At 46.2% G+C, this 26,748-nt stretch overlaps 1 protein-coding gene across 1 annotated transcript in view; it reads left to right on the plus strand.

Moving 5' to 3' along the window:
* ARHGEF4 (Rho guanine nucleotide exchange factor 4) overlaps positions 1-26,748 on the plus strand; it is a gene marked incomplete at both ends in the record, with an annotated part of 133,112 nt that overhangs the window by 55,861 nt on the left and 50,503 nt on the right. Inside the window, 2 exons of the mRNA XM_080690288.1 lie at positions 6,905-7,210; positions 14,840-14,966. Of these exons, the coding sequence (XP_080546414.1) occupies positions 6,905-7,210; positions 14,840-14,966 (433 nt within the window). The remainder of the gene's footprint in view (positions 1-6,904; positions 7,211-14,839; positions 14,967-26,748) is intronic.

Below are 26,748 nucleotides of genomic sequence, written 5' to 3' on the forward strand. Positions count from 1 at the left end.
AGTTTGATTTTTTTATTCTTTATTTTGAAACAGGGTCTCACTAAGTTGTAGAGGGCTTCACTAAGTAGCTGCGGCTGTCCTTGAACCGTGATCCTCCTGTCTCAGCCTCCCAAGTACTGGAATTATAAGCATGTACCACCACTCCCGGCAACAGATTTTTTAATGGCTATTCTAAGAATTATACTGTATATACAAAACTTATCACAGTCTACTGATGTTGACATTTAACCAATTTGAGTGAAGGGTAGAAACTTTATTGTCCCTTAAGTAGCTCTCCTGTTGGCCGGGCGTGGTGGTCCACGCTTGTAATCCCTGCGCTTGGGAGGCAGAGATAGGAGGATCATGCAGGTTCAAAGCCAGCCTCGCTGGCTTAAGAGACCCTGTTTCCAAATTTAAAAAAAAAAAGTATAAAATAGGTCTGGGAGTGTAGCCCGGAGGTAGAAGGGCTTCCAGGAACCCCAGTACCACCACCACCAAAAAAAAAAAAAAAAAGCTCTCCTGTTTATAAATGTCTTAAATACTTCCTTCAGATGCATTGAGAATATTTTTGCTTTTATATTGTTCTTTTTTTATCATTTCTTTCATTTCAGAAACAATCATTAGCTATTTTGTGGAGGAAGGATACTAAGGACCAAACCCAGGGGCATTTTACCTTATATATACCCAACTCTTTATCTTTATTTTGAAATAGGTGTTGATAAGTTATCAGCTGCTTTCCTCAACCCTGCAGTCCTCCTGTCTCAGCCTCACAGGTACTGGAATTACTAGTGTGAGCCACCATGTCAGGCTCCATTAGCCATCATTTAAGATAGTTGTGCTGACAACAAATTCTCTCATTTTTTTTCTTCCTCTGAGAATGTCTTGTTTTGTTTTTTCTCTAAAACTTCATTTCTGAAGAATATTCTTACTGGATAAAAGATTCTGACTTAAAAGTTCTCTTCTTAAAAAATACACTACTTCCTCTGGCTTCCATATATCTTATAATGTCATTTAGAATGTTTTTTCCCCCTAACAATAATGTTTAAAGGAGAGATGTACATGACTAAAATAAGGGACTTCTAACCTTTTAAAAATGTTTTCTCTTATAAGTAGTGTATTTTTCCCTTTTGCTGATTTCAAGATTTTTTCTTTGCTCTTAAATTTCTGAAGTTTGAATATAATGCTCCTTTGGGTATATATCATCTGGGGTTTGTTCCTGTTTCTCAAATTTGTGGACTTTTGTATCTGGCAAAATTTAGGAAATTTAGAGCCATTATTTCTCTGCATACTTTTTAAAACTCCACATTCTCTACTTTGTTGGGATTTAGTTACTCTAGTGTTTGATTTTTTTTTTTTTTGTCTCACAGGTTCCTGAGACTCTTAATCTTTTCCCATTATTCAGACTGTATAACTCTGTTTTTTCCTGTGAGCCCATCACTTGAGCTTTTTACTTCACCTATGATATCTTTCAGTTCTACAATCCCCACTTATTTATTCTTTATAAATATTCTACTTCTTTATTAAAGTTTTCTATTTTCTGAGATATTCCTCTTTTTCATGGATTTTTTTTTTTTTTTTTTTGGTGGTACTGAGGGTGGAACCCAGGGGCTTTCTACTTGGGGCTATACAGGGTCTCACTAAGTTGCTGAGAGCCTCACTAAATAGCTGAGACTGGCTTTTTTTTTTTTTTTTTTTTGGCGGTACTGGGCTTCCTGGAAGCCCTTCTACCTCCAGGCTACACTCCCAGGCCTATTTTATATTTTTTTTATTTGGAAACAGGGTCTCTTAAGCCAGCACGGCTGGTTTCGAACCTGCGCCATCTTCCTGTCTCCGTCTCCCAAGCGCAGGGATTACAAGCGTGCACCACCATGTCTGGTTCTGAGGCTGGCTTTGAACCTGTGCAATCCTCCTGTCTCAGCCTCCCAAGCACGGGATTACAAGCTCTAAAATGATCTATACTGCTTGTTTTTTATAAACATTTTTATGATGGCTATTCAAAAATCTTTTTCAGACTCTTATCATTTATGTCCTCTTAATTTTGGCAAGTGTTAACTATCCTTTTCTAATTCTAGTTAATATTTTCCAAGTTCTTGGTATTCTAAGTAAGCTAAAATTTTATTCTGAGTATTTGGGGTAGTATGTTATGAATTTCTATGCATTTTTTTGTGGTGGTACTGGGGTTCCTGGAAACCCTTCTACCTTCAGGCTACACTCCCAGACCTATTATATATATTTTTTTCAGTGAACAGTTCAATAGGATTTTGATAAATGTGTGCCACATACAATATTTCCATTATCCCATACCACCCCTGCCTCTGTGCCCTACATAACCACTCCTCTGTGCCTTCTGCCACTGTAGATTGCTTCTTTGCTCTTTTCTTTCTTTCCTTCTCTTCCCTCTCTCCTTTCCTTCCTTTCTTCCCTCTTCCTCCTCCTCCTCCTCCTCCTCTTCCTCCTCATAGGCCAGGACTGGCTTCGAGCCTGCGTGATCCTCCTGTCTTCGCCTCCCAAGTACGGGGATTACAAGCATGCGCCACCACACCCAGCCTATTTCTATGTCTTATTTAAACTTCATGTTTTGATAGACTGCCTGATACCACTCTGATCCTCATTACTGACAACTGCAAATGAAGTTTCAAATTTCCTGTTGACCTCCATTGATACCATGATGTGCGGATGGATGTCTGATTACTGATGGGAAGACATGGGAATTAAGGCTCTCCACTAACACCATCCTGATGGGGAGGGAGACTCCTTCATGGCCCCCACAGAGACCATGTGTTTGGAGGCCTTGTTAAAGCCGGGTGGTTTGTGAAAGTTGTGGCTCTTTCTCAGGTCTTCCTCTACATCACCCCAGCGGGCCAGAGGGGCAGGGGGATACCTCACTGACACTAGATAGGTGAGAAGGCTGGTTTCATACATCATCTTCACTGACACTACAGGGAAGGGCCTCAGCTTTCCCCTCACCTTCTCTGACAGGACCTTTGTTGGGGGATATTCGTGCCTATTACAGCCAGGTCCAGTGGGAGTTCCTCTGTAAATCTTTGCTGGGTGCGAGGGATCAACAGAGTATTGCACGGTTTTTATCTAGTGTTTGGCTAGGGAAGGGTGGTTATTATCTAAAAGGTTTCCATTTTGCTAAATTGGTGCTTTGGCGAGAGAAATCAGGCTTCATTTGGGACTTTTCTGTCTGTACCTAGTGGCATTGCCAGCAAGATACATCAGTGCCCACATATGAGGCATGTGTGAGTAAAATACATGAGGCAAAAGGAGACCCAGGAAACTCATTAGTCTGCTGTTCCTTGGATTCTGGGATCCCTACATGGTCTACTTTTTTGCACATTCAATCTTCATATCTTTATTTTAAATATAACATGTGAGGTCTTTAGTTGTACTTAAGAGAAGTTGACAGGAGTAAGTGTGTTTGTGCTATCTTGTCCAGAGCTGTAAGTCCCCAGGTTTCTTTTTCATAGCATCCTGCTCTTGTTTAATGATTTCAGTGTCCCTTTTTGTGATTATTAATTTTAACTCGTTTGAAGTTTTCTTGCATGGCCTACATTTTATCTTTCCTGTTTCTCCTATTTATCTTGGTCTTTTTAGTGTGTGGAAAGCTCACCAGTAGACACTAGATGGCAAATTTTTCATATTTATTATAAGTGAGTCACCTAATATCTCTTTGTATGTTCTGTGGCATGTTAAGAGCTAATTACTTCAAGGGCTTAGAAGAAGTTTCTTATAGGCCATGTTTGGGGGTCCTTCCTCTGAGTTAGATCAGTTTCTGCTGAACAGAATCTTTCAGTTGCTCATTTAAGAGGTTCAGTTTATTCTGGGAATTAAGCAGAAGGCTGAGTGACCTGGGGATCACTATTCACATTTTCTTGTTATCTCTGTTTTCATCTCAAACCTCTCCACTGCTTTCACCAAAAAATCTGTTGTCCCCAGAATTGGGAGCCTCTTGTTAAGTCATTCAAGACAGTATCTCTGGTGTTTGAGCTGTGCTAGCAATTTAGGGGGCGGGGAGGGGAAGTGGTCAGGGGACCAACACATAGCCATGTGGTTGACTGGGCGAGGGGTCGTTAACTGCTGACTAGGATTTATCTCTACCCTCCACGACCCCTGACCATTCTGCGTCTGTTTCTAGACACTTTCTGTCCTCCAAAGAATCACTGACCTCTCAATGTCCACTTACTTTTTTCCAGATTTTGTTGAAATTTTTCCTCTGCTGTTGCCTCATCTCTTCTTAATTTTGCCCTTTTGGGAATACAAGGATGGGCAGTAGGTATTGACCAATGACAGCTCTTTTTATTCAGGTTGTCCCACCTCAGTCTGTTCCCTGGTCTCCACCTTAGGACAAGGACCATCAGAACCACTCTGGCTGTTTCAGCTCTCTCGTCCACCTGTTGCTGCAGCACAGTGACTCCCCAGTTAGCAGCTTTAAGTGCCTAGAGGGCATCTTCAGCAGGTTGCTGGCCCTACTTTCAGAATTTCTGATTTAGCGGGTCTTGGTGGGGCTGGAAATGTGCCGTTCTCATGAGTTCCCAGGAGTGCTCACTGTCCGCTGCTGCTCACGGGGCTGACCTCCTCTGGTGGGTGTGTGTCCTGCTTACCATCAGCTCCTGTGCTTGCTGGAAACGTCAGTTCCTCGCTGTGGGATCCTCTCCATGGGCATTGCTCATGATATGTCAACTAGCTTCCTCTAGAGAAAGGTGTCCATGACAAGCCATTCCAAATGGAAGCCATTGCTTTCTTGGTACTTAATCTTGGACGTGATATCCCAGTCACTGTGTTCTGTATATTAGAAAGGAGTTACTAAATTCAGTCCACACTCAAGGAGAGGGGCTCAGAAAAGGGCCTGCTTACCAGGAGATGAACTGCGGGGGCCATTTCAGAGGTTACCCTGGGTGGCCTGGGTTCCACACTTAGAAATCTATTTTTCTAATTAATAGTCTCAGAACAGAGACCTTTTTTTTTTTATTCTATGTAATTTAAGGTCTTTGGTGAGGAAGCGGATACAAGGCCATCACAGCTTGTCAAAGTAGGGAAAGAGCAGGAGGGAGTTAATGCTTTTCATTTAGCTTATAGAATTTTGCACCCAAAACACCTACCTCCCCAGCCAGCATTCTCTCTAACAACCCATGGCAAAGGCATGAGAGTGTTTGGGTCCTAAGGGGCTAAAACAGTAGGTGAGGATAAGGCACCCAGTGGCATCAAGAGGTGTCTGCCAACAGCTCAGGTGCTGGCTGGTTGTTCTGGAAAAGTCCAGGTCAGACATCATCTGGTTTGAGGTAAGCTCACCTCTGGTAGTGGTGAGCTGAATTCTTGCAGATGTCCCAGTGGGAGAATGTCTGGCCTTTCTTGCATGTGGTTTTCTGTTAGTCTGAATGGTCTTAGAAGGACACAGGTTCCCTATCTATTGTATATAAAATATATGCTAAGGAGCCTACATAAAAATATGCTTAGTAAATATCTCACAGGGAGCCAGCTCTGGAGGTCTGAGCTGTGATCCTCATCTAGTTAGAGAGATATGGTTCCACCTATGAAACACTAGGAATGGGTCCCATTCTCACTAGCAAATGCACATGGGATCTAGAATCAGAAGACAGAGCTGTGTGCTCAGGCGAGTCACATTGAACTTCAAGTTTCTATTATCCCATTTTAGGATGGTAATAATATGCCAGCTGTTTCTGGCTCATAAGGGAGTTGGGGAGAGATAACTAGGAGAAAACATTTTTTTTTTTTGGTGGTACTGGGGTTCCTGGAAGCCCTTCTACCTCCAGGCTACACTCCCAGACCTATTTTATATTTTTGAAACAGGGTCTCTTAAACCAGCGTGGCTGGCTACGAACCTGCGCGATCCTCCTGTCTCCGCCTCCCAAGCGTGGGGATTACAAGCGTGTGCCACCACGCCTGGCTTAGGAGAAAACATTTTTAAAACTTAAAGTTTGGGAGTTAAACAGAAACACTTAGGTCAGTGGTTCTCAATCTTGGCTACATGTTGTAGTCACCTGGAGATTTGAGGAAAGTCCCTGTCCCCAAGGTGTACTCCCAGATATTATGGGACAATTATCCAGCCAACCAGCTACCTCCTCTTCCTCTCCTTCCCCGTATCTTCCATCTTTTTCTTCTTCCTCACTCCTTCACCACATACATCTATTTAGCTAGCTAGCTAGCTATCTTTTTTTCAAGCAAATCTTCAAATAAGTTAAAAGAAATTCCACTTTAGTTTCCACCGGATTATATGCATGAAGTGCTTGGTGTGGCATTTTATAGAGGCTGTTACTGTGAAAGACTGTCTACTGGGGTAGGAGTGGGGAGTGGTTAGACTTAGATGATACATGGGAAGAAAAGGGTTTCCTCTCCTAGTGACCATGAGTTGATTCCAAAGAGCAGAGATTTGGAGGTGTCAACACAAAGCCCAACTATTCTGCTAGTGTGGACAAGTTTTATTTTGAAATGGAATGTGGATAGTGATGGCAGGGGGAGGTGAGGCTGCATATACCATTGGACAACATCGGTATCAAACAGAATTGAGTAATGAGTGCCTGGCATGTGCTCCTGCTTAAATCATGTTCTCAAGGGGCATTGTTTAAGCAAGTGCTTTGAACACAATTATTGACCTTTAAAACATATTTCTAATGAGCATGCCAAGTTCAGTAATTACTTTCAAGATCTAACTCTTTGAGCAAAGTAGAAGACTGGGTCATTTGAAACAATCTTGAAAATAGACATTTTACCTGAAATAAGATTTGTTTCGTGTCTAGTTTTCACATTTTCTAAAATTACTGGGAAAAAATATTTTATTAGAATCTGTACTTTGAGAATTAATCAAATGGTACTGCATACAAAAGAAAATGGGCAGAGAAAAGATAGTGTCCCTAGATATGCCCTTGCTCTGATCTCCAATACGTTCTTCTCTGCTCTCCAGAACCCTGAGTCCTGGGAAGAACCACCAGGCAAGAAGCCCAGTTGCTCCTGTGGTCAGAAAGGTTTTCACATGGAGCCAGCTCAGAGGCAGTTTTCCACCACTGAGATGGTGACATGGACCATCCCCTCCATCTCTGCAGAGGATGTCCCCAGGGAGGCCCCATCACAGCCCGGGAGGGTTGTGAAGCATTCACATGCCAGTTTGGATGATCTGTGGCTGGAGAAGATGCAGAGAAAGAAGCTAGAGAAACAAGTGCAGGTTGGAAGGAAGATGTGCACAGGGAGAGCGCATCTGGATCAAGTCCAGGTAAGCTGCTCACAGGCCAGGCATCCTCTGACTTGGCCTGGCATCTGCTGACTCTGCCCTGCACTGGAACTTGCCAGCCTTGGGCCCCTGGATTACCGCATGGTGAAGGGCCCCACCCAGCAAGAGCCTACTGTGTTAGCTTCTGGTTACTGTAATAAACACTCAAGATAAATCAACTTATAAAATGGAAAGGTTTAGTTTGGCACATGGTTTTGGACATTTCATCCATGGCTGGTTGGCCCATTGCTTTGGATCTGTGGGAGCACAGTGCTTCATGGTGGGAGCGCACGGCAGGAAAGGCCCAGTCACATCATGGTGCCAGGAAGAGAGAGGCTGGTGTCCAGAAATCCCCTTGGAGGGCACACTCCCAGTGATCTCAGACCTCCCAAGAGGCCCCACCTCTTCAAGGCTTCCGTGCAACTCAATGGTACCAAGCTGAGGACCTAGCCTTTGCTGCCTGGACCTTGGGTGACAGTCTGGGTCTAGATTTTACTGCTGCAGAAGATGCTTCAAAGCAGTTTGCTCCCCAGAGTTGCCAAGTAAGGGCTCCCTTTTCCTTCTCTGTGGTGCATCCCTGCCTGTGGCCAGCAGGGGGGCTGGCTTCTTGCTCTCACAATAATTATCATTTGGTGAGTGCCTCCCCATGTCTTGCAGTGTTGGACACAGCACTAGCATTTGCTCAGGCACTCACAAGGTACAGGACAGGGTTATATAACCATCTTAAGTAGCAAAATAAAGTTACATTGCCCCTGATTTTGAGACAGTGAACATTAGCATGAAACCAGTGGCCTACTAAAAAATAATTTCATGGTGCTTAGATCATCCTTACTCAGTATTTGTTTCTTGTTTTTTTTCTCTTTATAAAATAGCAAATTCTTTGTCAGTTATTTGTGAAGTATGCATCTCTGAGACTCTCAGAGATATAAAGAAGTATGGGAATACAGATGCCCCTTGACCTATGATGCAGAATCTCCATTCTCTATTACAGAAGTTCCTAAGGCCCCAACCCTTTTATGATCATAGAATATTAAACTTGGAATTCTCTAGTAATCTCCTTTAATCCTGGTTAAGGGGAAACTAGGCCCTGTACATGTATTCTAGGTAGATGGAGACTTCTCATTTATCTTTTTTTTTTTTTTTTGGCAGGTCTAGAGATGGAACCCAGGGGCATTTGACCTCTGAGTTATACCCCTGCCCTATTTTTTATTCTTTATTTTGAAACCGGGTCTCACTAAGTTGCAGAGGGCCTCACTAAGTAGCTGAGGCTGGCCGCAAACCAAGATCCTCCAGGTCTCAGCCTCACAAATCCTGGGATTACAAGGGTGCGCCACCACGCCTGGCCTCATTTATCTTTATATTGTCTTATTCCTTCCCCTTCACCGGTACCCGCACCGACTCCCCTGCCATCCTGTCTCTCTCAGCCCCTAGAGATTTGAGGAGCACTGCTCCTGGGGGCAGTAACACTGGGCATGGGTGGGGGCAGGGGCTGGACCCACCACCACCACCACCACCACCACCATCATCCCCAATCACTAGCCTCCAAGATCCATTAGGCTTTTTTATACCAAGGATTGAGATGTTATAAGAGTTATTATAAAGAGTTAGCAGCTGCTTATTTAAAAGACTCCTGATGATGGGAATAAGCCCTGCTTGGACTTGTGCTTTAAGAGGGTCGTGTTTCTGTTGAGGGAAACAGGTTGGGTCTTTGAGACAGATGACCACTAGTCAGGCCCTAATGGCTCAACCTACCTGATCTTAGGTGTCCCACACATTTGGGTTGACTTCTACCAGTAGCAGACAGCATGCTAGCTTTAGGTTAGAAAGTACTTTTATTCCAAGTTGGGGGAGAAGAGTCCTCTCCAGCAATGGGCTAGAACTCTTGGATATAACTAAAAACACGTGTGATAGACGACTAAGGGGAGGGTGATGTATTAGACTTGGGCTGGCCTGATGCACCAGTGCTGGTAACTGACCTTTTGGACTCAGGGCCATGATGGAGTCAAGACAGAATATGTAGCTCCAGTAAAGTAAAAAGTCAATCACCTTACCTTCTACACCCAGGGTAACCCAAGGCTTCTCTCTGCTGATGTCTGAGAGAACAGGAGTCACTGGGGCCCACGACCCATCAATTAGCAGATTCTTGTTGGATCATTTGAGCAAAAAGGCATTAATCTTTGATTTCTAGACCCCTAAAAGCAGTGACTCTTCCAGTGGTCTCTGCTGTAGAGAGCACACCTTCCCTTGGATGCCCCCTTTATCAGCATCCTGGCTGACCACACTTGTAGCATTATGGATCCTTTGGGTCCCTGGGGCCAAGGAAGAGTCTCTCAATGCCTTGGTTAAAGCATTGGCTTGTTTCTGCTTGGCACCACCTGTTTGTCAGGACACCTGGAGACTAAAACCCTCACCTGAATAATTTGTCTTAACTATAACCAATTTTGTTCCCCCCCCAGAAAATTCCACCCAGAAACTTTATCTTCTACAAACCTTTTGTGACTTTTTTGAGTAAACCCTCTGTGACTTGCTTTATCCTTCCAATTTTGCTCTTATCTATTCTTTCCCACTTGGGACAATCTTTAGGACAAAACTATACAAGATTCTTTCTTATTCCCAAAATATTTTTTTCCTCTTTACCTCCCATACCAAAAACATCCTTGTACTCATGTGTTTTCTTCACATCTCTAGTTACTTTATGCCTCATTTCCTTCATATTAGTTTTTACATACTAGTTCCTTTATGCTTTCTTTCCCTAAATTTACATTTGAAATGATCCCATAACATTATCTGAATTCAGACAAAATTACTTCTTTTCTCAATAAAACATCTAGTTCTCATCACTCTTCATCAAAGCATTGGATGAATTTTGTATATAAACTTTCAGTAACTAAGTCAGATGTGGTGGCACACACTTGTAATTCGAGTACTTGGGAGGCTGAGAGTGGGATCACAGGTTTGAGTACAGCCTCACCAAGTAGTGAGACTCTCATCAACCTAGCAAGATCCTGTTTCAAAAATAAAAATAAAAATTGGGCTGGGGATATAGCTTGGAGGTAGAATGCCCCTGGGTTCAATGTCAGTGCCACAAAAATTAAATTAAATTAAATTATGGTGACAAGAACCCAAATCTCTAGCAACCTTGAGCATTTTTAACACACCCAAATAAGTTATTGTAGACCCTGAGCAGCTAAGTGCGTTCATTTCAAAGCTTTTATTTATTTTCATTTACCCAATTTATCTCTAAGTTATTTACAGAACACTGAAACACCAACTTAGGCTGTTGGAAGGCACCCGTTTGGCACCAGTAATGGCAGTGGCTGTGAGCTTGAGGCCAGCTGGGTGTGCTGCAGCATGGAGACTGGGCTCATTTGCAAATGGTGCCCAGCCCTCTGTTCTGCTCTGGACACAGAAAGCTCCAGAGAGCTCTGTGGCACCTGCCATCCTACTTTTCTCCCTCCCTCTCTTGTGGCACTGACACATTTTACACTTGGGACCTCAGCACTGATGTGACAGCCATGGGAAAGTGGTCTCCACCGCCCACCGAGGGCATGGGAGACCTTGGTGTGAGCCTCGCACTGCCCTCGGCTCTTGCTTGATAGTTCCCTCCTGTGCACCTGCCACAGTTGCCACACCTGGGAATGGGGAGATGGGGAATGCAGGAAGCAGGGCAGGAACCTGCGGTCAGCCACTGGAACCCAGCACAGTGTCATAGGTGCCCACGGCCACGGGGAACAGAAGCAGGGTTGAAAGTGTTAGGTAGGAAAAAAGACTATCGGCAGGCAGAAAAGGATGAATGGGCTTTGTGGTCTCCAGGAAGGCAAAGCCCCTCTGAGGCATGGTTCCTGACTCCAACAGGAGGAGGAGTCCCTCAGAGAAAAGCCTTTCTTCACCAGCCTTGCAGATCAGCAGCCACCTTGATTGCCTTTGCTGGCTGGCTGGTTCCCGATGTTTGAGGGCTCAGATGTCCCTGGGCAGACATAAAACATGGAAGTGAAATAGCCTGTTGGTTCATGGATACAGAGCGTCTAGAGTTGCACGTTCCTGGTCTACAACGACCATGTGAGGCACTTCCATGGAATGACAGAGAAAGGGGAAAGAAAGATCCCACCCAGTCATGGCAGTATTGAGCTGGGAGCTGCTACAGGTTGGGCTGGGTTGAGGTAGTCTCAGGCCTGGACCAGTAGCTTACCTCTGTTCTTGTCTTTCAGAGTGAAAGAATTCAGCTCAGGAGGCATGAACATCAATTTGCAGCATTTAATAGAAGAGGATGGGAGAAGGCAGCCAAATTCCTGCACAAGGGAAGGGAGGGATCCCTGTGAGGGTTTCCTGGCTGGGATGAGCACTCTGGGCAAGCAGCTGTGGTCACCGCTGCAGAACCTCCATGCCTGAGGATCCACCTGTGGTCTGTGCTGCCCTCTCTCTGCAGCTGTTCTCTCAGCTGCTCCACTCTGCTCTGCAGCAGGTGCTCGAGAGGCTAACTTATACACACTGGCTTATACAGACTGGCACGCCATTTAATTGTTCTGTCTTGGGAACCCAGCTTTGGATCTGGGGCCTGATTGGTCCATTTTGAATCCTGCTTGGCAGCTTGGCAGATCCCAGTGCAGCTCTGCTCCTTACTCTCCCCTGGCGCCCCCACCTGATTCTGTGGCTTTACTAACTCCCTCAACCAGGGATTTGGCAAACACTGCTGCTGGGAGCAGTAGCACTCTGGGAGGAGAGGACATAGACCCGCCACTGCCACCCCTGATCACTATGGGCTCCCAAGACTCTGATTTCCCCCCTTTTTTTTCTCTCTATTCTTCAGAGTGGATTATCTCTATTATACTGTTTCAGGTTTGCTAATTATTTCCTTATCTTGCTTTAAATCAAACTCCACTAGTGAATTTTTATTGCATTTATTCTACTTTTAATTTTATTATTTAATTTCATTCCCTTTTGTATCTACTTCCCTGCTATTATCTTTTATTCATTTCAAGAGTGATCTTACTGGCTAGAGCACAGTTAAATATGAGCTGCTTTAAAGTCTTTGACAATTCCAACATGCCATGTTGATGCTGGCAATACAAGGTTCTCCTCTTTTTGGATTTTTTTTTTTTTTTTTTTTGGCACTGGGGATATAACCCAGGGGCATTCTACCTCCTAGCTACATCCCCAGCCCTATTTTTATTCTTTATTTTGAAACAGAGTCTCATTGAATTGCAAAGGGTCTACTAAGTAGCTGAGGCTGTCCTTGAACCACTAACCTCTTGTCTCAGCCTCCCAAATGCTGGGATTACAAGTATGCGCCATTACATTTGGCTCTTTTATTGGATTTTTGTCCAGTAGATTTTGATGAATGAATCTAAGGACTAATGAAGGGTATAGAGAAATGAATGCTTATTTTAAGTCAAGAAAGATAAAAGACAAAACAGCTCCCTTCATGGGGATGGAGGTCCCCAAAAGAGAGTAACCACTGAAGCTTTGGGGAGGTAGGCATTTAAACCTTTTTGAGATTTCCCATTTGCTCTTTTATGACTAGCCAGAATTGGGTCTTGGGGAACCAATATCTTTTGACCAATTTCAGTCCTTAATTTGAATTGCTGTCTTGTGGGTTGGAGGGCCCTGATCTCCTGGTACCAACCCCTCCGGCTCTCACCTCCCACTCACAAAAGACTATGGATGGCCATTAGGGCCCTCTATCCCCAGGCCCTCTGTCCTGCCTCACTGCCATCCACTGATTGCCTTTCCCCTTGCAAGTTAATGAGATTTTTTTTTCACAGCTATTTCTATATCAGGTAATTTTGGGTTGTATCCTAGTATTTTAGGTATTTTGAATGTTTTCTTAGGAAAATCTAGGCCTTGTTTAGTTCCTATGGAGAATAATGATTATGTTTTTCAGGTGACTGACCCAGTTAAGTTCAGGTCTCCAATTCTTACTGGCCTTGAGGGGCTGTTTTTTTTTTATGTCAGCTCAGGTTTTTAGATGTCTGTAGCATCATTTGGATAATATGGATCCCTTGGAGGCCATTCTGGGACTGGTGAAACATTCTACCCCATATTTCAGTTCTCAAAAACTCTAGTCAGCTATTGACTGACAGTCGGTGCCTTTGTGCAGTTTGGGCATGAGTCTAGGAGTCTACACATGGCACTCAGGTCTGTGTTCTTTTCCACACTTCCTGGTTTCCATGAGCCACATTCTTCCTGATATTTTCTCTAGGAAGCCGGGGCTTTTGTTTTTCCACTCTGATACACATACTTTCTGCAACTGTGTCTCTGCCTCTGGAGTCAAGTGCTATAGGACAGAGAAAAAAAGAGATGAAGGTTCTTCACTATACTCTTGAGACTGCAGTTCCTCTGGTCAGAGAGGATGCTTCTCCTTCATAGTTTTATGCCTGGTACCTAAATCCCATGACTATAATGTGATTGCCCCAGGAGCTGGGCTGGGAGAAAATATCAGAATGCACAGTATTTCGCCCATTCCGTGATACCGTCCCGTGATACCATCCCTTTTCCTTCTTCAGATTGGAGAAGGATCCTTTGGGAGGCCATTTTTCCGTGCACAGTTTCAGGCTGCTGTTCCATTTAGGTGGGGAGGGGGAGATATACAGGAACAACAAAACAGGAAGCTTACCGCAAGATTAGGTTACTTCCAAATCTGGTTTTCTTCCCCAGTCCAAATGATGTTTACATTCTGCCCAGAGTTTTCAGTTGCATTCAAATGGAAGAGAGGAGGTAGGGTATCTTCTTCCATTCTAATCCTTATTTGTATATTTATGTTTCTAGCATTACTTAGAAAAATCTTCTAGACATTATTTGCATAATAGTGTGAGACTATAAAAACCAAAGGAAAGGGAACAACCATGTATTTGTTGTGGTGGCTTTTTTTTTTTTTTTTGGTGGTACTGGGGGTGGAACCCGGGGGCCCTCTACCTCCGGGCTATCCTCCCAGACCTATTTTATATTTTATTTGGAAACAGGGTCTCACTACGTTGCTGAGAGCCTCACTAAGTAGAAGAGGCTGGCTTCGAACCTGTGCGATTCTCCTGTCTCAGCCTTCCAAGCGCGGGGATTACCAGTGTGTGCCACCACGCCCGGCAACAACCATGCATTTGAATATATACCATCATTTTAAGCTACTACAATAACCTAATAAGGTGGCAAAATGGGAGGAGCTAAGTTTTGCTCTAGACAATAAGAAGATAAAGGGTGTGTCCCTTCCCTTCCCAAGACCCCATGTTACACACTTACTAAGGGTAGTGTCTGTGTCATAATTATGAGATATAAAAACCTTCAGGAGTTGCATTTTAGTTAGGTACTCCCAAAAGAAGATGCCATTGTCTAAAACTAACAGTTTTGCTATTGTCTGACCAGCTGGAATGACTTTGGTGCCTGAAACCTTTCTCTGGTCATTGTTTCATGTTACTGAATGGCAACCTTTCCCACTGAGGTCGCACAAGCTGTGCACCACAGGCTCAAGGAGGAACCTTCCTCCTGGGTGTTTTGTGAATGGCATGACCTGGAGCTGTGGACAGTTGGCTGGGTCTCTACTCCCAGGAAAGGTCCTGGGCCATTAGAGGAATTTGGAAGTGGCAATGTCAGCCTGTCATCTGTTCTCTTCACCTAGTCTCTGCCTATTCTTTCCTCTCCTAGTGCTGGAGGAAGACAGTTGCCACCTCTCCAGAGACTCTGTGTCTCCATAGAAGAAGCCATCTGCTCTCCCAGAGTGCCCCGATGGGGCTGAACAACATGAGTTGGCCAGAGCACGCATCTGACCCTGGTGAGCAGCATGCTTCTCATTTCGGTTACATACTTGGTGTCCTGGCATGAAAGACAAGAAAGTGCTTTTGGTGGCTATGGCTGCTTGTCTGATTGTGCTATTTTGAAGATAAAAAAGATACACAGTTGTCTTTGACCTTCAGTTAACTGCTTGGTGACCAGAGAAGGGAAATTCTTAGCTCGAGGCAGGTTCCTCTATGAAGCCCCCAAACTGGGCTCCCTTCATTTGTTTTGAGCAAAGCTACTGACTAAGTCTTGATCTTGTAATAGAATTTAGCTTGCAGAAGAAATAATAACATAGTGAATCGTCTCCAATTTAGTAATGGAATTTGGGTACTTTCTGTTCTGAGAACACATACCAGCTTCCATGATGTTCCTTTCCCAAAACTATAGCAAACAGTATCACATCACAATATATATCCACAGAAGGGCTGGCTTTTTGTGCCAGAAAGGAAGTGGGCCCCAGATGAAAGCCCAAATGGGGCCCCTTTGTGCACATGTACAGCGTTTCTTATCCCTAACCCAGGAGGCTGGTGTGCTAAGAGGTGCTCAAGGGCTCCTGGCAGGATAGGTGTTAAGGCTTTGGTCCTGGGCAGGTGCGGGTTATGTTAGCTGGTAACCTATAATCTAAAATCATTCATCTGACTGGAAGGAGAGGTGCAGTCAGTATTTATGACAGGTGAACTAAGATTAAGCCCTAAATAAAGTTGAAAAAACAAATAGCTATACCCGTAAAACATTCACTTTGTCAGGGCTGGGGAGAGAGAAATAGGCTGGCATTGGCCATCAATAGTTGGTTACCTTGGCACTAAAGATCCACAGAAGGCAAGTGAGGTTAGGCAGGAGACAGGTAAGAGTGGGCCTGATCATTTGTCATGCTGAGGGTCAGCCTGAGGCAGGCCCTGGTTCTCGAGCCTGAATCCAGCTCAGTGCATGCTGGGTGCTGGTGGACAAGGTTGTTCTCTGCCATCAAGAGTACATGCTGTTGTGGCTGCATTGCAAAGTAGGCTGTTATTCTTTCCCACATATGGCTGTGATCTTGAACTCACAGTCGGCAGTTATGCAAAATTGTTTGACAACTGCTGAAAGAATCATTTCCAGGGGAAAAAATAATTTCTTCTATGAGCCTTTCATTAAGTCATGGGGTATTTAAAAAGGTGTGGACAGTTGCCTTTTTCCAAAGATAAGCCATTCTCAAAGCTGATATTGACTCTTAAAATCAGCACCATCGCCGGGCGTGGTGGCGCACTCTTGTAATCCCCGCGCTTGGGTGTGGAGACAGGAGGATCGCGCCGGTTCAAAGCCAGCCTTTCCGGCTTAAGAGACCCTGTTTTCAAATTAAAAAAATATAAAAATATGTCTGGGAGTGTAGCCCAGAGGTAGAAGGGTTTCCAGGAACCCCAGTACAAAAAAAAAAAAAAAAAAATCAGCACCATCTTAGAAGCCAGAACTTCGCCATCATATATTCCTAGTATTCCAGAACATCATTTGAATGAGTTGGCAGGGGGTTTTATTGCTAAATAAGATACTTAAGACTGTTGTGGTGCATGGCCCAGCATGTGTGCACAGCAAGGAACTGCTGGAGTGAGTGGCCACGATCCCCGCGGGGGTGAGGAGAAGGCATGTCCCTCTGTTTCTCAGACTTCTTGTTGTCCAAAAGGGGTGGTAATTCCTGTTTTCCTATCTCACAAGGTTAGTGACGGGGGACTAGTGTGAGCTCTGTGTTTAGCTTAGGGAAGCTCTCCTTCTCTCCCCCACCTTTGATTAGTGCTGCCACTCCAGTTGTTCTGTTCCAAACTTCTGGGATTTCTACTTAATTCTGACTGTATTTGCAATTTCTACCCCTGGAACTGCTATTATTTTCGTGTGTGTGTGTGTGTGTGTGTGTGTGTGTATGTGTGTGTGTGTGTGTGTGTGTGTGTGTGTGTGCTGCTGGAGATGGAACCCAAAGGCTTTCTACCTCTGGGCTACACTCCTAGACCTATTTTCTATTTTATTTGGAAACAAGGTCTCACTAAGTTGCCGAGAGCCTCACTAAGGAGCTGAGGCTGGCTTCGAACTTGTGCAATCCTCCTGTCTCAGCCTCCCAAGTACTGGGATTACAAGCATGTGCCACCACACCCGGCTTTATTATTTTAATATTTAAAAACTCCTTTTTCTTCTCGGTGATGGGAGAATTCCTCAGTTTTACCTCTGATTTGCTTTTTCTGGCTCATTTCAGCTATGTTCAGGACCTTCATTGGAGCCTGTGATTCAGAGGTCATAGTTTTAATCTCAATTAGATTTTTCTTATGTCCTCTTGAAGATTAAGAACAGAAAATCATGATTTTTGTAGCTTTCTCCTGTCCATGGCTTTCAGTTCATCCATTCTTTTGACTGGTAGAATTTTTAGTAGGTGAAATTCTTCTGTTTATGCCTCTGCCCCCGCATTGACATATGGTGTCTATTACAATTTCTTTTTCATGTTTGGGGGCAGCCAAGAATTAGCCTGAGGCGGGAGCTCTGAAGTTTGAGGCTCAGGATGAACTCTGGCCTATCTGTTCCTGTTTCAGTGGAGCCACGGGGCCCAAGGTGACCCTGAGGCCCTGGCGTGGCAGGTGAACCACATCCTGTGCTGATGCGGCTCTGGAGCACCTGCCTCCGGAAGGGCCTGCCAGGTGTCACTCGGGAATTCTTACTGCCTTCTGCTCACACAGTTATTTCCTGTACTATAGGTCCCCTCTTTCTTTAAGCTAAGTATATTTTTGTTGTGTCTTGTGCCTGATAACCTGTCCTCAAGTGTCAAGTGCTGGTAAAAGATTTTCCTGAATTTTTAAAAAATGGCTTTATTGAGATATAGCTCACTCATTTCAAGTGTACAGCTCAATGGATTTTGGTATATTTATAGATATGGGTAACCATCACCATCGTCATTTTAGGACATTCTCAGCCAGAAGTGATGGTGCGTGCCTATAACCCCATTACTTGGGAGGCTGAGACAAGAGGGTTGAAAGTTTGAGGTCAGCCTCAGCAACTCAATGAGACTCTCAGTAACCTAGCAAGGCCCTATTTTAAAACAAAAAATAAAAAGGGGCAGGGGATATAGCTCAAATATAGAGTGCCTCTGGGTTTACTCTCCAGCGTTGTCTCCTTCCACAAACTCCAGAATTCCACCCACCTGCACTCCCACCCCAAGGAACCACCAGTCTACTTTCCATCTGTCTCGCTTCCCTATTCTGGATTTACTTATCAATTGAATCTTAAGGGATCTGGTTTTTTGTCGCTGGCTTCTCTCACCTGGCATAATGTTTTCAAGGTTCATCCACATCGTAGCATGTTTCAGTACTTCATTTCTCTTTTATAGCTGAATAATATTCCATTGAACAGATCTAACACAATTTGCTTCTTCATTCATCCATTGATACTGGAATTAAGCATATGCATTACTTATCACAATTAACTTCAGATGTGTATTAGTTTAATTCCACTGTTATTAAAAATATCACTCCCAAGGCCTGGCATGGTGGCTCATGCCTGTAATCCCAGCATTCTGGAAGTGGAGACTGGAGGATGGAGGTTTGTGGACAGCCTCAGCTACTTAGTGAGGCCCTTTGCAACTCAGTGAGACCCGGTTTCAGAAATAAAAAGACTAAAAAATAGGGCTGGGTGTGTAGTATAAAGACCCCCCCCCCGGGTTTCACAAAAAATACCACTCCCACATAGCATTATTCTCTTCCCTCCTTTTTGTGGTTTTAATGTTGTATGAGTTGCACCTGCTAATGTCACATACCCAGCAAAACACTGCTGACATGATCACCGTCTGCGACCACCTCCTTAGCCTGCCTGGCTTTTCTCTCACCCATCTCCATGATGCTCTCAGAAGGCGAGTGACACATGTATTCACTTTTTATATATTATTAGTCCAATAATACCTTACATATGTATGATTTTACACAACTCCTTTATAAATCAGTTAAATAAGCCAGGTGTGATGACATACTTGCTTGTAATCCTAGTATTTGGGAGGCCAAGAAAGGAGGATCGCAGGTTTGAGGACAGCCTCAGCTACTTAGCCAGGCCCTCTGCAACTTAGTGAGGCTCTTGTTTCAAAATAAAATAAATAAAACAGGGCTGGGGGGTGTAGCTAAGAGGTAGAATGTCATTGGGTTCAATCTCCAGTACCACACACACAAAATAATAATAATGATAATAATAATTATTAAGAATAAATCAGTTAAAAAGAAAAAATGAATTTATAGTGTCTTTTATAATTACATAATCAGCCTTATCAGAGCTTTTTATACTTACATAGATTAAAATTATCCTCTAGGTAAATTGGTTAAATTATCCTCTAGGCAAATTAGTTTCAGTCTGAAGAATGCTCTTCTTATATGTTTGTTGTCTGCTTGTGACTAATTCTATGTTTTTATCCAGCAAAGTGTTCAGCCTTCATTGTCAAAAGGACAGCTATGCTGCACCAAGGCTGCTTGGCTGGCAAGGCTTTCTCTTAGCATTTTAACGTGCTATCCCACTGTCTTCTGGCATCACTGGTTTCTACTGAGAGGCCCACTGCTAATATCCCTGGGAAGGGCCCCTTAGTTACAAGAGGCTTGTTTCTCCTCTCTTACCGATTTCGAGAGTTCACCTCTTCTGACTTCAGCACTTTTATTATGATGTGTCTATATGTGGGGTCTGTGTTTATCTTGGAGTCTTTAGCTTTCTGGATATGTAGGTTATTTTTTTTTTAAATAAATCTTAGATGTTCTCAGCTATTTCTTCTTGAGTAGTTTCTCCTCCCTCTTTTTTTTCTTTTGGTGGTACTGGGGTTCCTGGAAACCCTTCTACCTCCGGGCTACACTCCCAGACCTATTTTATACTTTTTATTTGGAAACAGGGTCTCTTAAGGCAGCGAGGCAGGCTTTGAACCTGCGCGATCCTCCTGTCTCCGCCTCCCAAGTGCGGGGATTACACGTGTGTGCCACCACACCTAGCCTCAGAATAAAATAATAAAATAGGACTGGGGGTATAGAGTACCCCTGGGTTCCATCCCTAGTACCACAAAACCAACCAAACAAAGACCAATGCTGGTAGACACAAGGATGGTGCACCTTTCTCTAAGACTCTGTTTATATTTTCTATAGTTTTTCTCTATTCTTTGGTTTGCATATCTCAATCTATATTTGAACTTACAAATTATTTCTTCCACCTGTTTAAACCTGTTGAGAACTTTTTTGTGAATTTATTTCATTTATTGGACTTTTCAACTCCAGAATTCCATTTAGTTCTGTATCTATGTTTTAATATTCTCTGTTTAAAAGTTTTTGAAACAGGGTCTCATTGAGTTGCGAAGGGCCTCCTTAAGTAGCTGAGGTGGCGAGCCAAGATCCTCCAGTCTTAGCCTCCGGAATGCTGGGATTACAAACCTGTGCACCATACCCTGCATCTGGTGGCATTTTAGATACTGTAGCAATGTGAGTACTGCTGTCCCCTAGGCTTGCTATTGTGATTTGATTGTTTAGTAACCTGCCAGGTTGTTTTAGTTGGTCAGTTCTCTCCCCTCAGTGCCAGGCCTCTGTGAGTCTGGGGAGGTGCAGCTTGGGTCTGCACGTAGTCACCCTTGGATGACAGTTTGCTGAGGCTCTCTTTGACTCTCAGATCACACCCAGTTAAACTTTACGAGTTGACAGGTGGTGCTTTATTGTTTTCAATACTGTCCTAGGTATAAATTGTTCTCCCAACGAATCCAACCAAATCCTGGCTCCTTGGAAGGAATGCCAGCTGCAGTCGCCTTGGGGTGTCTGTCTGACCCCGGGGAGCTCCTGCAGCTCTCTTACTCCTCTCCTCGCCTCCAAACTAGTGTAGCACCGTCTAGGCTACATCTTCATTAGCTCTATCAGTCTCCTCCCAGCTCCCTTCACACAACTTTCACTGTTCTTGAAAGCACAGTGAAAGGTTTAAACTTCCTGCTCTGCTACAGATTGTTCCTGTGGGGAAGTGCTATCTTTTCATAGCCTGCTTTCTCCTCCCCACAGGCCAAATCTTTGAGTCAGGGCTCTGGGTCTAGGGTGAGGACACAGCAAGCCTCTCTTTTGAGTGACACTGAGTCGCTCAAAGAAAGCAGAAGTCTGGGGCCTCTGAGCTTGCCTTTCCTGGCATGGAACCACCATGGAACCTACAGGGAGAAAGGCTACCCAGCCTCGCCATTCTGACACAGAGTTGGGATGCTATAATCCTGCTCCTTTAGAGAGGAGAGAGCTCTGGGTGGAAGAGAAAGCCAGGGAGGTGGCCGAGGCCTTTTGGAGTGGGGTCTGCCTGCTCTAGCTTGAGGGGGAAGGAAGGGGCACTCTTGCCTTAGCAAATAGTCTAAGATTGATTTTCTTGATGGGTGTGTCTTTGCTATTCACTCTTAGGAGCATTCCAGAGGTTGTTTTTTTCTTCAATGCTACCAAGTTGTAATTACAATATGCATTAAGAATTATAATATGCAGTTCTCCACCTCATTCAGCACTTTCTTCATGGTCTGAACTGAGTTCACCTGTGTGGAATTGCATAAGAAATTTAAAAAATTCAGCTGATGATGGGGTTGGAGATATAGCTCAGTGGTAGAGTGTATGCTTAGCATGATAGAGGCCCTGGGTTGATCCTCAGCACTGAAAACAATCAAGAAGAATCAGCTGAGTAGTAGAACAGGGATGATTGACCCATTTATCAGACAAGGAAACCACCACTCAGAGTGGTTAAGTCTATTGCACAAAGATACATAACTAGTAAGGGGGGCGGGGTCAACCTTAGGTACTTTGGTGCCAAATGCACTGTTCCTCCTTCTGCACACTGTTGGTGGGTGGGGTGGAAGGAGGGTGGTTATAATGAGGAGAGCTTGCAGGGGAGAAGCCACAACCAACAGCTTCTGCAACCAGATCAGCAGCTGAGGAAGGGGCCAGGGCTATGCAATTCTTTTATTTTTGGGAAGACTACTTAGAGGCTTTAGGGGTCTTTTGGGGGGGGGGTTCTGAGGATGGCTCCTGCCTACAGCCTGACTTATATATCCCAGAGAGAATAGAAGTCTGGCATTAGGTGCAGCACCTCTTCCCCAAATCCTGCCTGCAATATCATACCAGTTTCTCGGCTCCCAGGTGTCCATGACCACCAGTGTGGTGTCCTCTCCATCCACCATGAGGGTCCTCTCATACACATCTTCTCCCAGCTGCTCATGAAGGTCCTGCTCTTGTTTCCCAGCAAAGAGGCTGGCCAGGCTGGTCTTCCCTATACCAGGATCTCCGCGCATCAGCACGTGGTAGAGGGCCTTCCACGAGCCTTCAGAGTCACTGGATTCAGAGGACCAGCCATCTGGGGCAGGTGAAAGTCTCTAAGAAGGATGGCTGAGGGAAGCTGACTGGCCCAGAGGGAGATGCTGGCACTGAGTGGGGGTGCTGTGCACAGGTGGTCAGGTTGGCGGCCTCAGGAAGGCAGGGACAGTGGAGTGCTGGCTCGCTGGTGCAGGGGGTTCTTGCTTCCTGCTGGGTGTTGAGTTTCATCCTTGGTGGCAAGGGGCTTTTTCCTTCCTTGGCATGGGGGAAGGGATAGAGTCCTCGCCGCCTTTGCTGCTGGGTCCCGCAGGCTGTACCCTCCTTGGCCGGGAGGAGGAGTGCCCATTCCAGAGGTTTTAAATGGTTGTTTTGTTAACAAGTACCTGCTAATAGGTCAGACATTCCTAGGCACAGTTGCATGTTTACACATCATTTCATGATCCCCACAAGAAGCATACAGAAGTCATTGTCCATATCCCTATTTGATGGAAGAGGAGAGAAAGATGCAGGAAGGTCAAATGATTTGCCCAAAATCACAACTAGTAAGAGACAGTCCAGGATTTGCACCCAGATCATCTGGCTTAAGCTTCTATCCAACACTGTTACAGAAACTGCAGCACGGGGATCATTAGGAGAGACAGGACAGAGGCAGACCTCCAGGCTTGACATGTTTACATCCTGTTCTATTTCTGTATCCACGCGAATGGTTGAATTTCATCTCCTTTCACATCACAGAGCCAGTTCAAGAAACACTAATCCTTTTGTGCTGATTTTTTCTGATATATTATTTTAATTCATAAATATATCATATACATCCACATTTATGCACACATTTATGACTACACACAAATGCATATATGTGTATATATGTATACTAAAATCTACCTAAATAATTACTTATAATTATAAAACTACCTGATATTGTAAGGGGCTCTCTATCCTTCTTAATGGTATCAGACATGGCGCCTCCAAGCTTTATAGGCTATAGAATCTAATTATGGTGGAGGCAGCTAAGTTTCCCTGTACCTACCTTTATCTCTCATGGTCCTTTGCACTTTAGGATGGGAGCATTAATTTTAGCCTTCAAGCTGGATGTGGTGGCACATGCCTGTTAATCCCAGTACTTGGAAGGCTGAGACAGGAGGAAAGTAGGTTTGAGGCCAGCCTCGGGAACTTAGTGAAATCTTTTTTCAAAACAAAATAAAAAGGGGTTGGGGGTGTAGCTCAGAGGTAAAATGACTCTGTTTATTCTGCAGTGTGTGAGAGTGCACACATGTGCGCGCGTGTGCACACACACACATTTTCATCATCACTGTGGTCTTAGGAAACAGATCTCTTTTTCCCGCTGGAGCTCAAATGGAGATCCGCCCTTCCCTGCGGTACAGGTAAGATAGGAAACCTGATTTAAATTTAATAAAGTCTGATTTCAAAGGGCAATGGACTCCCTGAAGGTACCATGTGTAGTGGTTTACTCAGTTTGGGTTTCCTCAGGCTCCTGCTACCCGGACACATGGCTCTTGTACCCTCCACTTGAGAGCACACCTCAGTCTTCAAAAACCCTCCCTCCTCTGCCCAGCTGGCCTTCTGTCCTGCCCAGGCCCTTCTCATCCCCCCGTAGCTGGTCACAGAGTACCGAACCCCACAGGTGCCTCCACGTCCCAGCGATGCTGTGGTGGGCAAGACTCTACCACCCTTACCACCAGCCCTACCTACAGAGTGCAGACAAGGTGCACAGCAGGGCGCTGAACAACAGCAAGAAGAGCTGGGAACAAACTAATGGAGTCTCACCAAGGAGAGAGAGACCTTCCTGAGAGCTGACGGTTGAGAAGGAGCCAGCACTGCCAAAAGCAAAGGGAAGGGCTTGCTCTGTCAGGCCAGAGGATAAAGAGGGTCTAGAGGGGTGAACGAAAACTTCCTAAGGTACTGGAGAAGGAGCGCGACATGCTGTGACTCACATCCTAGGGTTTTGCGGATAAGACCAAAGCTGCCTTCCAAGTGCAGGGCAGTCAAGGTAGCAGGAGAGGCACAGGAAAGGTCAATCCTGACACTTATTTTGGAGGCAGAATCCACAGGCCTTGTGGATGGATGGGGAAGGATGCTAGCAATGGCTGTCCCTGTGGGGTTCTTCCCACCCCTGACCCTGTATTCAGAAAGGAGGTGAGAGAGGATTGGTTCTTCCCCAAGACAGGAGAGAACAGAAGCAGGGGCAGAAAATTGTGCTTTCTGGGTATGGAAGGGCCCACAGACACCTGAGACAAGTAAAATAAACTGGGGGACAGAGACTGGGGCCCTGGGGTGGAGATCTGGCCAAGGCATTCCTAATGCTCATCAACTGAACCTCCACTGGATGCAGGTAGAGAGCTTATAATTACCTAAGAACTCTGGGTGCCACTGCCCTAGGCCCGAGTTGCTAGTATCTCTGAAGATGCAGGCTTCCTTATGGGACAGAGGTAGGCACACATATGGCTTAGGGATTGAGGAACCACAGAAAATGGACCCCAAGTGGACGGAAGAGGAGAGTAAACTCCAGTGCTCACTTTCCCAAGGTCTACCATGTGCCAACTGGTGTACTGGAGCTGGGCAAACCTCTGGTGTTTTACCCTGGAGCCAGCTCCCAGGGATTATTAGCAGAGGGTGGTGGTGTGTGTGGGGGGCTTCAGTAGCCCTGGCTGGTCTCTTCCTTCACACATCTCTACCTCCAGAGTGAGATCAACTCTCCCAGCATAATCTCATGAAGTTGGTATTTCATCTAATGACCCACCTGCTCGTTTTTATTTTTATTTTGAAATAGGGTCTTGCTAAGTTAGAGCAAGACCTGTGATTCTCCTGTCAGCCTGCCAAGTAATGAGATCGCAGGCGTGCATGATTGTGCCATGCTTCATACAATAGTTATCGCCATGGGGTATCTCACTTCCTAACCTCACTCCAAGCACCTACAGAAGTGTGGAGTTGGGGAGGAAAAGCAAGAGTGTCCTTCTGCACTCCGGTGCACCCTCACCCTGCCCCAAAGGAAAAGAATCACCATAGTTCCAGGCTCCTCTTCTCATTTCCCGTTTTCGTTTGTGCCTGTCACCGACCTTTGCACACATTTTAATACATTTTAACAGGGGCTGCAATGCAGAGCTCCTTAGACACCTGGTCAGCCTAGGTTCCCTGGGTAGAGAGCATGCTCTTGGCGGCGGCTGTCCAGGGGGGATCAGGGTGCGGGGCCCACTCACTTGAGTAGTGAGGGGCCAGGGGCGTCCCCGGGGGGGTGGGGTCATGGTGCGAGGCCACTCACCTTGAGTGGTGGGGGCCAGGGGCGTGCTCTGGGGATCAGGGTGTGAGGCCACTCACCTTGAGTAGTGGGGGGCCAGGGGTGTGCTCTGGGCGTCAGGGTGCAGGGCCACTCACCTTGAGTGGTGGGGGGCCAGGGGTGTGCCTGGGGGGTCAGGGTGCAGGGCCACTCACCTTGAGTGGTGGGGGGCTAGGGGTGTGCCTGGGGGATCAGGGTGCAGGGCCACTCACCTTGAGTGGTGGGGGCCAGGGGCGTTCCCAGGGTGTCAGGGTGTGGGGCCACTCACCTTGAGTGGTGGGGACCAGGGGCGTGCCCGGGGGGGTCAGGGTGCCGGGCCGGGCCACTCACCTTGAGTGGTGGGGACCAGGGCCGTGTCCAGGGGGGGCGGGGCTCAGGGTGCGGGGCCACTCACCTTGGGTGGTGGGGGGCCAGGGGCGTGCCCGGGGGGTCAGGGTGCGGGGCCACTCACCTTGGGTGGTGGGGGTCAAGGGGTGTCCTCTGGGGGTCAGGGTGCAGAGCCACTCACCTTGAGTGGTGGGGGGCCAGGGGCGTGCCCGGGGGGGTCAGGGTGCGGGGCCACTCACCTTGGGTGGTGGGGACCAGGGCCATGTCCAGGGGGGGCGGGGCTCAGGGTGCGGGGCCACTCACCTTGGGTGGTGGGGGGCCAGGGGCGTGCCCGGGGGGTCAGGGTGCGGGGCCACTCACCTTGGGTGGTGGGGGTCAAGGGGTGTGCTCTGGGGGTCAGGGTGCAGAGCCACTCACCTTGAGTGGTGGGGGCCAGGGGCGTTCCCAGGGTGTCAGGGTGTGGGGCCACTCACCTTGAGTGGTGGGGACCAGGGCCGTGTCCAGGGGGGGCGGGGCTCAGGGTGCGGGGCCACTCACCTTGAGTAGTGGGGGGCCAAGGGTGTGCTCTGGGCGTCAGGGTGCGGGGCCATTCACCTTGGGTGGTGGGGGGCCAGGGGCGTGCCCGGGGGGGTCAGGGTGCGGGGCCACTCACCTTGGGTGGTGGGGGTCAAGGGGTGTGCTCTGGGGGTCAGGGTGCAGAGCCACTCACCTTGAGTGGTGGGGGGCCAGGGGCGTGCCCGGGGGCTCAGGGTGCGGGGCCACTCACCTTGGGTGGTGGGGGGCCAGGGGCGTGTCCCGGCGAGGTGTCCGCCGCCCGCCTGGCCAGCGCGGCCTGCTGCCGATTCCCGCACCAGCACCGGAGCAGCGGGATCTGC

This window comes from Muscardinus avellanarius (assembly GCF_963383645.1).
Source record: "Muscardinus avellanarius genome assembly, chromosome: 2".
Lineage (NCBI taxonomy): Eukaryota > Metazoa > Chordata > Mammalia > Rodentia > Gliridae > Muscardinus > Muscardinus avellanarius.